The sequence below is a fragment of the Trichosurus vulpecula genome, chromosome 5, assembly GCF_011100635.1.
Source record: "Trichosurus vulpecula isolate mTriVul1 chromosome 5, mTriVul1.pri, whole genome shotgun sequence".
Lineage (NCBI taxonomy): Eukaryota > Metazoa > Chordata > Mammalia > Diprotodontia > Phalangeridae > Trichosurus > Trichosurus vulpecula.
In genome coordinates this window covers 89757298-89774434 of record NC_050577.1, presented here as the reverse complement: position 1 = coordinate 89774434, position 17137 = coordinate 89757298, and the positions used below count along the sequence as shown (strand labels likewise).

Here is a 17137-nt window from a genome sequence, read left to right as displayed (position 1 = left end):
GGAGAAGTATGGGTTAGCCTATAGAGAAGGGCAAGCAAAAATGTTAATGCCACCCATTTCCCATATTTATGTCATATTCACTTTGGGTTCACAAACAATTTGGGACCAGTTTATTGCGTTCTAGAAAGGAAGCCTGGAGCTCTTTATTATGTTAGTCTGGCATTGGCCTTGCTATCTGAGACAGACCAGTCTCCTTCTTTTGGGTAGCCTTGCACAAGAACTGGAGTAGAGGGAAATAAAAAAAACATAGGGGTTGGATGTGACTGCCTTCCCTGGAATTGAGGTTTGTTCTAAAATGGCTTTATTCCTCTCAAGAGAGGGAAAATGTCACACCCGCCAACTCCCACCATATTGTCATCTGCTATTATTGACCCAACAGCTCTCAGTAATGGTTATTTCCCTTCTATGCTTTTCTTCTCATCCCCAGGGTATCTTAAACAGTTGTATTGTCCTTAGCATTCGTAGCAAGCCTTAGCTTATCAGGAATCTAGCTGTTCCCCACATCCTTCTTAAATGTCTGTGCCATTCTTTTCTATTGATCCTGTTACCTGACCATGCTTTCATCTTCCGTATGTCTTTTTTAAACCTAAGTTTGTAGTTTCCTGGGTAGCCACATCAGTCTCCTTCAAAAGGCGCTCCCTTTCTTCTTCACTAGAATCATCTGTATTAACAGAATTTCATTGTTGACAGCATGCCATCCCTCTTAAGCCAACCTCTCATCTAAAATTTTAGACTGAACCATCCTACCTGCCCTTTATCTGAATGTCACACATCCCACATGGCAGGGCCACTGATTAGAAAGTTATGGACTGGGGGGAAGAGGAATCCTCACCCAAGGCAGAGGAGATAGTTCTCAGTTGAGAGGAAAGCAGGAAGAATACAAAAATCTAGGTTGGATTTATTGGGAGTGTTTGCAGAGCACCAGGATGCAAGGGGACGAACCAAGCAAGTGAGACAGTTGTCAGTAAGAGAATCTGAGCAATGATAAGAAATGAATTCAGGTAGATGGGTGCCCTTCTACATCATTAGAGGGTGGAACTGAAGACTAGTGAAGATGTTTTGAAAAACAATATCGCAATAGGCAATTTGAATCACAAAAGTAATATATACCTTTTACTCTAACCATTCCATTGCTAGGATTTTATCCTAAAAATACCATAAAAAGAGAAAAAGAGCCTCTTTGTACAAAAAAAAATAGCCATTGCTGCTTTATATGTAATAGCCAAAAAAAAAAAATAGAACAACCTGTTTATCCCACAGTTGGAGAATATCTGAATAAATTGTTGCATATTAATGTAATAGAAAATTATAAAGCCATTAATTATAATCTGAAACATACGAAAAATATGAAAGGACTTACACTAAGCGATGCAAAGTATGATGGACTGAGGCGTAATTTCTATGCAGGTTGCCTACAACAAAATAAAAAATAAGTTGGTGTAATTTTAGGCCATCTTGGAAGAAAAGCCTGTTGTGCTTGCTTGTTACTTATTAATTCATTTAGTTTTACCTTGTTAGATGCTATTGGTTTCATTTAAGATTTTATGCTTTGCTTTATATACTCACCTGATTGCTTTGTTAATAGTTATTAAATACAAATAAATATAAATATATATAAACATAAATACAAATAAGACTCACAGGGAAAGCCACCCCCTACGCACCATACCTACTGTTCTGCCACAGAGTCTCCACCTGTCTCTCTTGCTTGACCTCCTTCCAACACAGAATGCTTTGCAACTCTGTTATAAGGAGCCAGGCCACCACAATTGTGGCGATGTCAACAGTGCAACTTCCTCTTACCAGTAGGAATATCCTGAGAATGAACTAGCCGGTCATCTGCCACCTTGATTGAGGCGGCAGCTGCTTCTGTGAACCTTTTCACCTCTTGCCTAAGCTACCCGCAAAAAGAAACTGATATATGGCCACATCGAATTTGGATAATAATAATAATAATAGCCATCGTTGATACGGCTCTTTTAAGGTTTACAAAATGCTTTGTAGTCTGTTTTATCCTGGTGATGGTCCGTGTTTGTAGTATGTTTGATCCATGATGAAGTAGTTTGATCTTGATAACAACCTGGGAGATGGGTGCTGTTATTACTCTTCCCATTTCACAGATTAGAAAACTGAGGCTGAGGAAAGTTAAATAACTTGCCCAGGACCATATAGCTAGTGTCTGAAGCAGAATTTAAACTGTGATTTTCTTTTTTTTTTTAACTTCATCCTACCTATTTTAATTCCTTATAAGCCTAGCATCAAATAACCTTATTGGGGGCCAGTTTAGGGGCACAGAGTAAAGTTCACTAACCACTGATGAGGTTATTTCTAGTGAGCAAATTTCAGCTTTCATTTCCTTCTGCTACCTGGAAGATGTCCAGGCCTGAGATGATTGCCACTTCTCCCACCTAGTCCAATTTAGTTCAAATCAAGATAATAATAGTTGTATGTCTGCCCTAAAAGACACATTAAATAAAACATGTAATTAAACAGTTCCACTTTCCTGGAACAATTAGCATATAGAAAGCTAGTGATTACCTTGGGCAGCCCTTCTGAAGCAAGTCCCATGCATTGGTAAAGGCCTCTCAACCTTGTTATCATTTGCCAGGGACCTTCCTGCCTACAAAGGGGGACCCCAGGAGGTACTCCTGAGTGATTGTGCCTTCAACTGATCTTTCTTGAGGGATCCTACATCACTTGCAGTGATTGTTCGATATGTATAAAAAGACTCAATGCATTTATAGTCCCATAATCCTAGCATTGATGAAGATAGACTCCTGAAGGTCATCTCATTCAGCTTCTCCTCCATGAAAAGTGGCTATGTGGTCTAGTTGAGCTTGGGCCCTGCCCAGATGCTTGCTCCCTGCCTCCCAAAGACAGCCGCCACCATTTTCTAGGTAGTTCTAATGCTAGTTCTTTCTTATGTTGAACCAAAATCTGGCCCCTTTGACTTCAGAAAACTGGTCTTGGTCCTTCCATCTAAAGCCCTCTTTCTCATGGCAGTCCTTCAGATACTCGAAAAGAGAAGTCATTTCTCCTCCTCTTCTTCTTCCTTTCTCCAGCCTGGTTCTCTTTGTTGTTTCTTCGGTGCCATTGCTTCAAAGCTTTTTGTCCTCCTGTTGCCATCTTGTAAACGCTCTAGTTCATCATTGCCCATGTTGTGGGCCTATAATCAGTAATAGTTTGCATAGATAGAGTGCTTCAAGGTTTCTCTTGCATCTTCTTTACATCATCTCATTGGACCCTTATAACAACCTTGTAAAGTGGGTGCTGTCATTATCCCATTTTACAAATGAGGAAACTGAGGAGGACAGAAATTAATTTTTTTTCCCATTTGATCCTCATAACAACCCTGGGAGGTAGGTACTATTCTTGTTCTCATTTTACAGTTGAGGAAACTGAGGCACACAGCAGTTAAGTGACTTTCCCAAAGTCATACAAAGTCATAAATGTCTGAGGCTGGATTTGAACTCAGGTCTTTCTTACTCCAGGCCATTGTGCCACCTAGCTACCTCCACTGTAGTCATTATAATGATAGCTTAACATCTTCAATTGGCATGCTTCTCCCCCTTTTTTCAGTTTTCAAGGCCACTATCCAAACTCCATCTCATTTGATTCTTGCAGCAATTTGTAAAGTAGAACATACCTCTTTTTTACAGAAAAGAAAGCTAAAAGATAGATAGGCTGATAGGCTTGCCAAAGGTCACTGTGCAGTTCAGTCAACAAGTATTTATTAAGTGCTTACTATATACTGGGCACTATGTGAAGTGCTAACGATAAAGAGAATTTGGCAAAAGCAGTCCCTGCTCTCCAGATTCAGAGATCTGAGTCTAATGGGTGAGACTATGCAAATATATATGTGTGTGTGTATATATATATATATAATACATATACATACATATATGTATATATGCATACATACACACATATAGATACATATACATAAATACACACGTACACATACACACACACACACACACACACCCCTATAAGATGAATAGAGTTGGTAGAAGGTTATCTAAAAGAAAAATATATTAGCTTAGGATACTAGCAAAGTGCCCTGCCAAGCATGGGCTTTGAGCTGAGTATAGAAGGAAGCCAGCAAACTTGAGAAACAGAGGTGAGAACCAGCCAAATGCAAAAGTACAGGGATACTGAGAGGGACCCAACCTGACTTAAAATTTACATCTCCTCACACCCAAGTCCCCTTTACTTACCACTAGCCTCATCTACAGAGAGACCGCTTGGGATCACCAGTCAACCCAGTAATAATTATTATTATGTACTTTTGACAGTTTACAAAATATTTCCCCTGCCAGCTCTCTGTAGGGCTCAGAATGGTGATGTGAGTTACATAAGGTTGCACAGCTAGTAAGGGACAGACCTAGGTTTAGACACCAGGCCCTCAGATTCTCTCAGCCCAGTGCCCTTTTCAGTACATCCCTGTCCCTTGAGGGTACTCCATACCTTTGTGGGCTTCATGCTCAGGATTACTAAATGAAGTCAAGGGAACTGGAATGGCAAGGAGGCAATAGTCTGGATTTGGGGGAGGTACTAGCCAATTCATATTTGTACCAAACTCCAACTTTTCCCTATATCTACCAGCTGCGAGAAGAGCCAATATAGTCTCCAGATTTTGGGAAAAAAAAGAAGAGTCGCTTATCTTGTATCCTCCCCCAGGGAGACTGACCATGGACTATTACATTTTTGTCTTTGTACCACTCATGCCTAATCCAGTGCCTTGTGCAAAGTGGGTACTTAATAAATGTTTCTTAAATTGAACTAAATTTCATCTAGTTCATTTGAATAAATATATGGAATCATAAAATTTTAAGACTGGAAGTTACCTTAAAAAAGTAACCTAAATTCATTCAAGACCATATCTAAATCAATCCAAGAAGACTACCAGAGAAGATTCCATGATTTCTCTCAGTCCTCCATACCAGTATTTAGCCCCATCCCCACCCTCTCCAACATCCTCCCAAACCACCACCCCCCGCAAGTGAACAATGAGCGATATGTATTTTATGGCCCAAGTGGCCCAAATCACCCCTCCTTTAAACTGCATTGTGTTCCGGATTAAGAGTTCTTATTTCTCTGGTCATTTGCCCCTCTACCCAAGTAGACTAGGAGAAAGAAAAAGACAAAATTATAAACAGTAAGTTTGGCTGTTTCACTGCTAGTTCAACTCAGCTGTGGAAGAAGAGGAGATTAAAACTAGAAAACAAAATGAGGTCTTTGAAATATTGGTGAGTTTCATTTACTTCTGAAGGATCCTGGCCCCAGGACTCTATTTCTTCTCTTTCCTCTCTTCACCCTCTCCCTTATTATCTCATCTGTTCTCATGGACTCAAGTCCCATTTCTACAAAGATAACTACAAGTGGTAGATATTGAGCTCTGACCTCCAGCCCTGCATCACCAATTGCCTACTAGACATCACCTCTTGGATAACCCATAGGCATTTCAAACTCACTATGTCCACATCATGGTATATTGGAAAGAATACTTGCTTCGCTGTCAGGAGCCTTGAGTCTGAATCCTGGTTCTTCTACTGCTACCTATGTGACCTTGGGCAGAGTCTTTGGGCCTCCACTTTCTCATCTGCAAAATGAGGGGATGAGACTGCTTAACTTCTGTATCCCTTTCAGCTTTAAATCTATAATTCCTTGACTCTGTTCCAAATACTTTCCTCCATTTCCAGCATTCCCCACCTCCAGCAGCTTATTCAGATCCCTTAAATTGCTTTTCATTCCACAAAAACAAGTCTTGACATGTATAGAAACTTTCAGTAGGGGATACAGTGACTCACAGAGTCATGGTATTATTAACACTGGAAGAGGTGATACATGCTAAGGTACGAAGGACCAAAATAAGACTCTTTTATGATAAAAGGTTTTAATGGAGGAAGAGTGGAACATGAATGCTTTGGGAACTTAGAGCTCAGGAACAGAATGCTATTAGCTAAGAGGAAAGGTAAGGTGGAACCTTAGGGCATCTTCAGAAGTTCGCATAGGGTCAGAGACAAATGCATAAAGCATTAGAACTGAGGAGTCTCAAGAGCAGCCATATAGTTCAACCCTATTCATTTTCTTGCCTGAATAGTTGAAGTGACTCACACCAAATCTTAAAGCTAGTAAACAGGAAAGCTAAGACTAGGAGACCCTGACTTCATGATACTCAGTCCAGGACACAGCACTCTGTCTCCTGTCTCTAGCATACTGTCTGTCTGAAAGACAAGATTATATATTTCAAGTCCTGAGAGAGATACTCAAAGAATTCTTGGAGTTGGTAACATAATGTTGTAGAAAGTGCCCTGGATTTGGCATCTATCTCCTGAACTCCAGTCTTAAATTACTAATTGCTTACTAGACATCATCTCCTGGATATCTTATGGGCATTCTAACTCAATATGTCCAAATCATGGTATGTTGGAAAGAATGCTAGATTTGGCATCTGTTGCTCCCTATCTCGAGTAAAAGAACTTCAACTGGAATACTGGTTCTTATGCTGACTACCTATATGATAATGGGCAAATCATTCACTTCTCTGTGCCACACAGGTCCCTCATCTGTAAAATGAGGATGTTGGACAAGAGATCTAAGGCTCCTTCCAACTCTAAGTCTATGGTCTAATTGTGTTAACTTTGTTTTGTCTCTGCAGTTATTTCCTCAGCACAGAGGATGAACCCAGAAGAAGACACCTGTACAGGTATGATTTTGAACTTTCTTCCCTTATACATGCATGGGTCACCTTGAGCAGAAAAATATTTAGGTCCCTGCAAAACTGTCCCATTCCATCCCATGCGGTCACTGTCCCCTACAACACATATTGTATTTATGGGAGAGATAGGAAAAAGAGGGTTTTCCTTATTTTTGTAATAATCAGATCTTCTAGCTACCTTCTCTATTAAGTTATAGTAAAATACTGACTTAGGAATTTTAGTCTTATTCAGATATTGATTAGTGACACATTAGGAGTGCAGTGGAAAGAACATCAGACTTAGACCCAAGAGACATAATTTCTGATTGCTCTGGTGATTATTTTTTATGACTTTGGGTGAACCATGTAATTCTTATAGGCTTGTTCAGTATAACCTGAAAGGGACCTTAGAGATGATCCCATCTACCCCCTTATTTTTACAAGTTCTTTATCTGTAAAATGAGTAGCTTTGACAAGGTGGTCTCTAGGGTTGCTTGCAAGCTCTAAATTTTGTGATCAACTCCCATTCTTTCCTTGGAGAACTTCTGACTGAGAAATGGGGTGAATCTTTGAAGCTTGCAGTCCATGTTCCAGGGTTCAAGATTAATGTTGCCATCCCTGCTATGTTTCCTAGTTAACAACCATAGTTGAAATAATATACCCAGAAACTAACTGTGCAAATTTTCTAACAGCCACTTAAAAGAAAGTTAATGACACCCAGCAACAACACATCATTCCTAATTAGGCAGATGTTATACCCTAGTGAGAGATCAGAGAGGTCACTTTCAGATGATTGGATATACTCATCAAATAGCCATTTGCTAAGCACCTACCATATGCAAAGAACAATGCAAAACAGTGGGAAAGATACAAAGATAATTTTAAGGCGTGGTTCCAGATGGGAGTCAGCCCATTTCGGAACAATCCATAAATACAGAACTTAAATGTAAGTCTCAGGTGGGCACAGCTGGTGGGATGGGAAATCCTTCCCTGAATATGGCATTTCATCAGGTTGAAAGTTCCTTCTGATGGTACAGATCAGGGGTTGTCAAAGTGTAGTCTGCAGACCTGTGAAGGTCTCTGAGATCCTCTCAGAGGGTTCTTAAGACCAAAACTATTTCCATAACAATACTAAGACTTTTTTTATCTATTAAAATACTCCTCCCTTTTCCAACTGCATATGTTTGTGAGACCATATTTCCTTCTTATGCTTCAATGAAAACAACATATCTCAACAGATTGAATGCAAAAGTAAACATAACGATTCATCTGTCTCCTATTAAACTAGATATTAAAGAGATTTGCAAAAACACATAAAACAATATTGCTCTCCTTTCTAAATTTTCTTGGTTTAGAAAATACAATTACTTTTCACAAAAATATGTTTATATTAACATATAGTAGGTTTACTATTGTTGGTTTAAATGAGGTAATAGATATTTCTAAATTTATCTATTTTAATTTCTAATATGGTAAATATTGATAGATATTCACATAAACAAAAGCATTTTGGGGTCATGAATAATTTTAAGAGTCTAATGGGGTCCTAAGACCAAAAATTTGAGAACTACTAATATAAATCATAGCCCATCCATGCCTGCCCATCTTGTGTGACTCTTGTCTCTGTCTTCCTATAAGTCCTTCACAGAGGATCCACTCAATGTGGAAAGGGACTTAGTTTTTGCCTCCTGATATTCCATGAGTACCAATACAGTGCCCAGGCTGATGCTCTTCAGCCTTTTGGTAAAGCTGCATGCTTGGTACCTTGCTTCCACCTATAGCAGTTTGCTGATTGCTCTTCCTCAGTATATTCCTATAATTTTGATCAATAATAAGGACTGCAGTGCTGCAGATATACACAGAAGCCATTACTGGAAATTAAAAGTATGAAATTGCCTAAAACATTTTCAGAGTGTTCTATGAGACAGTATTAAGGGATCACTTGTGACTTGGGAAATTAAGGAAAGCTATATGAAAAAGGTAATATTTGGGCTTGATTCTTAAGAGTGAAGATTTCAGTGGAAGTAACAGGGAGAGAGGCACATTTGTCCCCAGTAATGCTGTGAACAAAGGCAAGGGGAAGCAGGAAAGCAAAGAATATAGACACTGAATAGATTGTAAACTCCCTGAGAGCAGGGACCCCATCTCATTCATCTTCATGTTTCTCAGTTCCCAGTGCAGTGATTTATACATTGTAGGTACAAGATAAATGTTTGTGGAAGGAAGAAAGGAAGGAAGGAAGGAAGGAAGGAAACAGAAAAGAAAGGAAAGAAAAAAAGAAAAGGCTGGAAGAAAAGAGTCCATTCTAGTTGGAGAAATTGTCTTTCAAGAGTAATGGGAGAGACATTTGAAAAGATATTTTGGAGCCAGACTGTGAGAGACCTTGGATGGCTAAGTGGTTTGGCCTTTTTCCCTGTAAAACATGGGGCTCTATTGAAGATTTACCTTCTGCTAGATTACCCAGCCTTTGTTCATGCTCTGTCTCTGTCTTTGTTTTATTAGTGCTGACACTGAAGGCACCTACAATAGGCAGTGCCTCTCCTGTGAATTGATCGAGAATTGTACTTACTTCAGTGCGTCCTTCAGTCACAACATGGACTACTTCTTGCTGAAGTGTGAAGGTAAGTACTTGACATGATTTCAAACCTCTCCTTGTGAAATGGAGCTCTGGGCATGTCAGGATACAGAATCTCTCCCAGGGTGAGCTCTCATCCTCAGTCCTGGCAAAGAAGTCCCTACTCCCCATATGGCCCATGGAAAAATGGCACCAGGGAGATGGTGCTGATTGAACCAAATGCCTTGGGAAACTGCTGAACATCTGTCTGTGTACACCCTTCTAGGTTAGCTGTCAAGGCTGCACTCTTATAAAAAATAGTTTCTTTTTTAAATGTTCAACCAATCTCATCTGAGAACTTTTTCACATGTTGGATTTAATGAATTTGTGTTCCATGAAGTGACTTCTGCTAGGCAATTGTAGCACAGAGATGGCAGAGAGCATCTGGGTCAGGTCATTGCTTTTTTAAGTATAGGGAGTTCATCCACTCCACTCCAACCCTTTTCACTTCTTGGGATAAACTTCAGAGAATTTTTCTAGCCTAGCTTCCACCCTTCTCCCTCTAACACTGTAAAGTCCAAGTGTCTATAGAATCCTGCTCCCTTGTGTGTCTGGAATATACATGAAAGATGGTGCCCAGCAGCTGAATTAATCCACACCATTCCATAAGGTATTATGGAGATTGCTGTTTGTGTAGGGTATTCATCTGTTAAAAGAAACAACAGGAAAAATCCCAAGACTGCTTTTCTTGCTTTTAAAAAACTTTAAATTGCACTCCAAATATGATATGTGGGAGCTGTAGAATGTCATGAGAAGAGATGGTTCTGTTAACAACAGCTCAGAAGCTAATGTAGACCAAAAGAATGTAAAATAGGGTACCAAGGCAAAGGGAGAAGGGTCAGATGGGAAGGGAGAAGGAGTAGGGAGAACATGAATAAGTATAGAACATCTTTCGTGTATCAGGCACGGTAGGAAGCTCTGTTACAAAGATCTCCTTTGATCCCCACGATAACCCTGGGAAGTAGGTGCTATTACTATCACCACTTTACAGATGAAGAAACTGAAGTAGACCAAGGGATGTATGTGAGAAGGATCTAATTGCCCTCCACTGTGTCAGTCACCAAAGACAAATCCCCCACCACCATTGGTTAGAAGTGATGACAGAGAGTAGAGACAGATGATTATTTAGAACCTCTAAAAGTCTTATAATAATGAGTAATTGAGGTGTCACTATCATTTATAATTAAACTTTTTAAAATATCTATTAATGATTTTTAATAAAAGCCAACTCCCTAAATTCTTTATATATGTACAGAGAACAAGATATTTGCTATTGGCACACACCCAGTCCAGTCGCTTCCAATAACTCTGTAAAGGAACATTTGAGTAAACACAAATCCATTCATTTATATTTCATTGATAGATCCTTCCATGGTGCAGTGGTGTCTCATTTTAACATTTGCTACTCTCTACAACTCTAGCCTTGGCTATAATTCCTTATTTCTTCTTACTTTTCTTTGAGTACCCAATTTACAGGTGAGAGGAATAATTGAGCAATAAAAGACATTAGAAAGCACTGTTACTTGATTAAAGATCATAGAATATCATACCTCGAAGGGATTTTGAGAGTCACTTGGCTTATCCTTGTCACCTGGCAAATTCTCATTAGGAAGGGAGGAAAGGGAAGGATATGGATCCTAAAGCCTCAAATGTAATCATTTTAACTGAGGACAGAGGCCATTATCCAAGAAAACATAATTTTCTATTTGCAAATAAAGCAAACTAAATATTGCATTTTACAGCTTAGATTTAAAAAAAATAGGAATAAATACCACCAGGCCCCCTCACTTCAAGATTTGCATTCTGATCTAAATTCTTAAGGAGAAAATTTCATTGTTTAGATATTGCTCTTCATTAAATATACAGATATTGCATCTATAAAGTAAATGAACAGATAATCTAGCACATAAACAATAGACAGAACAAAGGAGTACTAGATAGCATCCCCTTCTTGACTTAGACTCATGGAATATCAGAGCCAGAAGGATCTTTGACAAGACATTTGATCTAACCTTGTCATCAGATAGCCCTGTATTATGGAGGACAGGGTGAGGGGGGTGGGGAAGAGCAGTATATGAATACGAGGAATGCCATAAATTACTAAAGCTACAATATTGGCAGGAGAGTAACATTTATATGACTCTTTGTCATATAAATGTATTATCTCATTTGATATATTCGATAAAATCTCATTAACAGATTACCTTCGTGATGAAGTGACCTCTCATTTTTTGCATTTTCTACCCTCTATCCTTTTTGGCAGATCCTTATTTGTTCATCTTCTCTTTGAGCAACTTTAATTTTTTTAAATAATATTTTATTTTCCCCAATTACATGCAAAAGCAATTTTTAACATTTGTTGGGTTTTTTTAAGTTTGAGTTCCAAATTCTATCTCTCTTTCTCCCTCCCCTCCTCCTTTCCTGAGACAGTAAACAATCTGAGGTAGGTTATACATGGAGTAACTTTAATTCTGAAATTAGTTCATTCTAAAAGGTAAAGCAGTGGCTAGAGTATTCCTCAGGGAGACCTGTGTTCAAATCTGGCATCAGACACTTCCTAGCTATGTGACTCTGGACGAATCATCAAACCTCGGTTTGCCTCAATTTCCTCAACTGTAAAATGGAGGTAACAATACTATTTATAATAAAGACCAATATGTACATAACGAATGTTATTCATAGACCATAAAACACTCTGTCTCTCTAATTCCCTACATACACTCCTCTCCCCCCTCTCCTATCTTATCTCCCTCCCTCTCTCTCTCTCTCTCTCCCCCCCCTCCCTCCCTCCCTCTCTCTCTCTCTCTCCCTCTGTCCCCCTACATTTTCTCCTCTCTCCTCTCTCTCTGCTTTTTTTCTCTCTCTCACTTGTATATATTTCACATACATTTTTCATATACATATTTATATGTTCATATATCTTAGAGTTGTAAAAGACTTCAGAGGCCATCTAGTCCAATCCCTTTACTTTACACATGAGGAAACTGAGGCCAAAAGTATTTAAGTGACTCTCCTCAGGTCACATAAATGGTAGATTATCCCTAAAGTCTCCTCCATCTCTTGCATTTTTTGGTAAAGTCTTCCCGAAGGTAAGCCTGCCTGTTCTAGCAAGAGGATCCCTCTTTTTCTGCTGTCTCAGTCCTCTCTTTTCTTGCAGTTTTCCAAATATTTCCATTCCAAGTGTTACCTCAACCTGAGGCTTTTTTCCTTTCCAAATCCTGTATCTGTGATAGCATTCAGACTGAGCTCTTTAACATTTCCCATCATGCCACTGCAAATGAAAGCTATGGTATTCTGCTTCATTGTCTTGGGGCAAAATTGAGCCTAATGATGACGTGGATGCTATGGTAACTTTGTGCAAGATTTGTGAGTCTCCAGCCAAATCCACCAGGCACCGTAGCCCCCAAGCAACTGAACCGAAGATTCCAATTTACATGATTTAAGTTTCCCTTTCACAGCATCAATTTGGGGGCATTAGATCCTTCTTCTCTTGAAACTATATCCCAGGAACATGATTTATTCTCTTCCTAGCTTGTCAGAAGAACCTCATCAATCCTGTTTCTAAGAAACCTCTGCACACCATCACAAATGGGAGCAGTTCATGAATCAGAGGCAAGCTGCATCCTTTCTTAAAATGTGGCTCAATTCAAAGCTGCTTTCACTGGACCCTTGGAATCCTCTTATGTGTCCTTTGGTGAAGGGTAGGGCACAGTATGTGTTTCAGGAAGTGTCTAAAGCTTCAGGCTTCGAACTCCCAGGATGGTTACAGACTGTCATTTCTAGGGACAGGGGGCTGGTGACATCAGACTAGAATCAGCAGACTAAAAGATCTCTGAGGTCTCTTCCAGCTCAGAATCTATGATTATCTATCTAAGTGTGTGCTGAATCCATCCTGGATGGGTCATAGACTGCTTACTACTGTGGATTCAGGGAGGGCTGGATAGGAACCCTGCCTCTGACCTTTAACTAACTCTGGGCAAAGAATTTAACCCTCTCAGCCTCGCTGTCCTCATCTGTAAAATAGGGATAAAAACACCTACTTCTCAACATTATTGTGGAGCTCTAATGTAATATTTTTGTATGTATATATGCATATCTGTGTATATGCATCTATGTGAAAGAAGTCTTAAGGTGATGTAAATATACTGGTTATTATTACTGTTACTATCTCAAGCTAGACTGTGTCCCAGGCCACTCATTGTCACTCCCGTCATTGTCAATATCACCTGTGATCCCAATAACCACCATAAGCATCATCTTCACAATCAGCAACACTGTAGCAGGGAAACGTAAAGGGTAGTGCTTTCAAATTCAAGATCTCTTCGTCTGTTACTAGATAATGATGGGCAAATCTCTAAGCTTGTTTTCTCTGCAAAATGGGAATAGTTGCACTGGCCCCTCCCACTTCTCAGAACTTTTTCCAGGAAAGCTCTTGTAAAAGGATTATCAATTATCTTATTGTTGTCATCTTCTAAAAGGGTTTGTTGTTATCATTATCCATGTTTTATGACAGTCCTCTGGCAGGAGGGAGACACAGGGTTCTCCTGTTGATCCTTCCTTTCTACATCTAGACTCACAGTGCCATTCTCCCCCAGTGTAGGTGGATCTGTCAAGAGGTTAAGTCCTTGTCCAAATGCCTAGTTTATGTCTAAGACAAGGCCCATGGGCAAGCTAGAGAAGTTGAGGGAAACAGCCCTTCAATAAGTTTGGATGCCAAGAATAATACGTGAAACAATAAGAATCAGTTCAAGATGAAACTTATTGCAAACAATAGGGAAGAGAGGGAAGGAGAGAGAGAAAAAAACCTGATATACAACTCAGGCATTCACACTAACATTGATTATAATTCAGGCAAGGACAGCACTTTATTGGGGAGCAGAGGCGTGGTCCATTCAGGAAGAAGGGGGGTGCGCTCTCAGGAAGGTATGATTCCCCCTGGAAGTGTGCTCCAAAGTGCCCCTCTTAGAGTAGTATTCTTATACTCTGATTTTGAGGGTCCTTCCTTAGAGCAAGACAATTTGCCTATCAGGGCTCAGGGTCAAATATTATTTTGGGGATTTGCATAATAAGGAGAAAAACAAGCTGGTGGTAGACTAAATTTGGGGGACAAAGCTGTACTAACCTTTGAAAAATAGTATTGTCAGTAATTTTCCATGAGTGTGTTTTATAAGTTTACAGCCTACCATAAGGGGAGACTGTCAGACATAATCTTCTAACAATAGTTTCAATGCATAGATTCTATAAGTTACAGCCTCCCTTAAAGGGAGAGTGTTATGGTGATCTCAAGACCACCAGGCCCAGTCTTATCACAATCAGACAGAAAAGTGCTGCCAGCTAGGGGAAGCTGCACACCAGAGTCCTTCATAAGTGGCTCAAGGGTGTGGCTGAAGTGAGAAGAATTCTCATCTAGGGATCTGGTGACCTAGATCAGGGCTGTCCAAAATGTGGCCTGTGGCTGTTTGATTTATACGTACAAATTTAACATAAATGCTTTAATAAATGAAGCCGAACTACCGCAGAGCTCTCACTAAAATGGCAAATCAAAATATATTGAATATTGTTTCAATAAAAACCTAATGTTGGACAGTCCTGACCTAGATTCCAGCTACCAAAAAAAAAAAAAGATCCAATTTGGTGACTCAGGGCATATTACTTGTAGCCTCAGTTTCCTCCTCTATATGTATTGACTAGCATCCAATGCCAGAAGATGCTAAGAGGATCAACCATCCTGTTTATTCTTCTATGGCAGGAGCTCAAGGTAGCTGAGCCAGGGTCACTTTAGGTCTGCCTCTGCATGAACAGCACCAGATTCTAAGTCTGTCTGGACATGTATTTGTTCCTCCATCAATCAGATCGCTAGCCTCTCTTGCCTTTACTTGCCAGCTATTCCCATTTGTCCCTCTGTACTTCTACCACCAACAGTTGCTGAATCCTAGTAGCAACATAAACATGGGCAGGTTAACATCAAAGCACTAGCTATGAGCATCATAAACTTGGCATTATAGTCAATTCCTATTCCAACGCTTTCAACAATAACCAAAAATGTCCAGTTAGTGTCTGCAAACACACCTGCCACCTAGCATTGTCTGTTTCATGTAGCTGGATCACAAGAACAGGTATCTGGTTGTGAGCATCCCCAAGAAGGTAGGAAGTGTCTTTAATGCACACAGCACCTGTGGGAAGCTGGGTTTCTCACTTACCACTTATGGGCAGGCCTAGACAAAGAGATTCTTTTCTCTCTCCCATCCTTCTCCTTCCTTTACCTTGAAAGTCTCCCCCATTTTTTCTGTCTTTTGCACTCACCTTGGGAAAACACCAGGACTCATCCCAAAAACCTTAATGGGAGATGTAGTACAAGGGGGAAAAGTAAGATTGTGAGCTATCAGGTTTGTTGCACATGTCGTTCAGTCATTTTTCAATCATGTCCAACTCTTTGTGACCCCATTTGCGGTTTTCTTAGCAAAGATACTGGAGTGGTTTGCCATTTCCTTCTCTGGCTCATTTTACAAATGAGGAAACTAAGGCCAGATTTGAGCTCACGAAGATGAGTCTTCCTGCCCACTATCCATTATGGCGCCACTTAGCTGCCCTAGCCACCTTGTATTGTTGCACATACAATGAGATATTTTCCCTTGATTTCTAAGGTCCCTTCTAGCTCTGATATTCTGTGATTATATGTATGTATTGTATGTATATATATATATATATGTATTATATATGTAATACATATATGTGTATTCTGTATATAATTTTAAGCAATCAAAGCAGGGTTTCCTAGATTAGAAGATCTATGAGAGCATAAATGGTCTCTTAAATATCTCCTCATCTCTTCCAGCACCTAGTAACACCTTGCACACAGTGAACAGTAAACGGATGTTGTGAGTGAATGAATAAATAAAACCAGATACTACTGCAAGCTACTCTATGGTGCTTTGCATGAAGTAACTCATGCCAATGCCCTTTCTAAGGAATAGTTTTTTGTGAGATTTTACATCTTCAGTTCTACCTGAATCTTGTGCTGAAATCAGTGGGTAGCCTCAGAGGCGGGAAAAAAAAAAACATGCCAAATGTATTCTCACTGGGATTAGATATCATTAATTTAGCCCACCAAAGAGAAAGTCAATTCCCCCAAACAGGGCTTAACCTACAAAAAATAGATGATTCATTTGGTTCAGCCAGCCTTCAGCCCTCTGGATATATCTTACACTGAGTTTTGAAAGCATTGACGTGGGCTGCCCATTATTATTGGGCATCTTGGCATTATTAAGCTTGTATTGTCCAAGGAAATATCTCAAATAGTATTTGCAGCACCTCTGAGGATTGCTGAGTAGGGAAGTCTGTTAAATATTTCAGAAACTTACATTTATCTCTCTGGGGCAGTATATACCATGAATGAAGTGAGTTTGGGGATAGAAATTGTTTTTGTCTAAAAGGTAGTTTTGGTAGCAAACCCATATTAGCCATGGAAATTAAAACAGATACTTCAGAAAGCAGATTTCAGTAAGCCTAGAAACCAGTGACAAAGGATCCCAGGTCATGAGCAAACACATGACAAGAAGACCGATTATAGTTTAACTGCCAATAAACAACCCCAGTAGGAAGGTGGCTCATTTTTTCACCCTGTTCCTCCCAGTTCAGGGTGTACTTGAGTGGTGTTAGTTCCTATCCATCCATCAATCTGAAAGTATTAATTAAATACCTTATTTGTTAAGTATTAAGTACTACCAGTGCCAGGCACTGTGCTGGGTACTGGGGATATCATTATTTTTCTTAGAGATTATACGCCCACTTCAAAGCCATGATTTGTCCTTGGGTTTTCAATC

The 17137-nt window shown here is 39.7% G+C and overlaps 1 protein-coding gene across 1 annotated transcript in view; it reads left to right on the top strand.

Annotated features, from left to right (window-relative positions):
- The window catches only part of DPP6 (dipeptidyl peptidase like 6), a 1232953-nt gene that overhangs the window by 1096379 nt on the left and 119437 nt on the right, over nt 1-17137 (top strand). Inside the window, exons 15-16 of the mRNA XM_036759527.1 lie at nt 6662-6709; nt 9203-9321. Coding sequence (XP_036615422.1) covers nt 6662-6709; nt 9203-9321 — 167 coding nt within the window. The remainder of the gene's footprint in view (nt 1-6661; nt 6710-9202; nt 9322-17137) is intronic.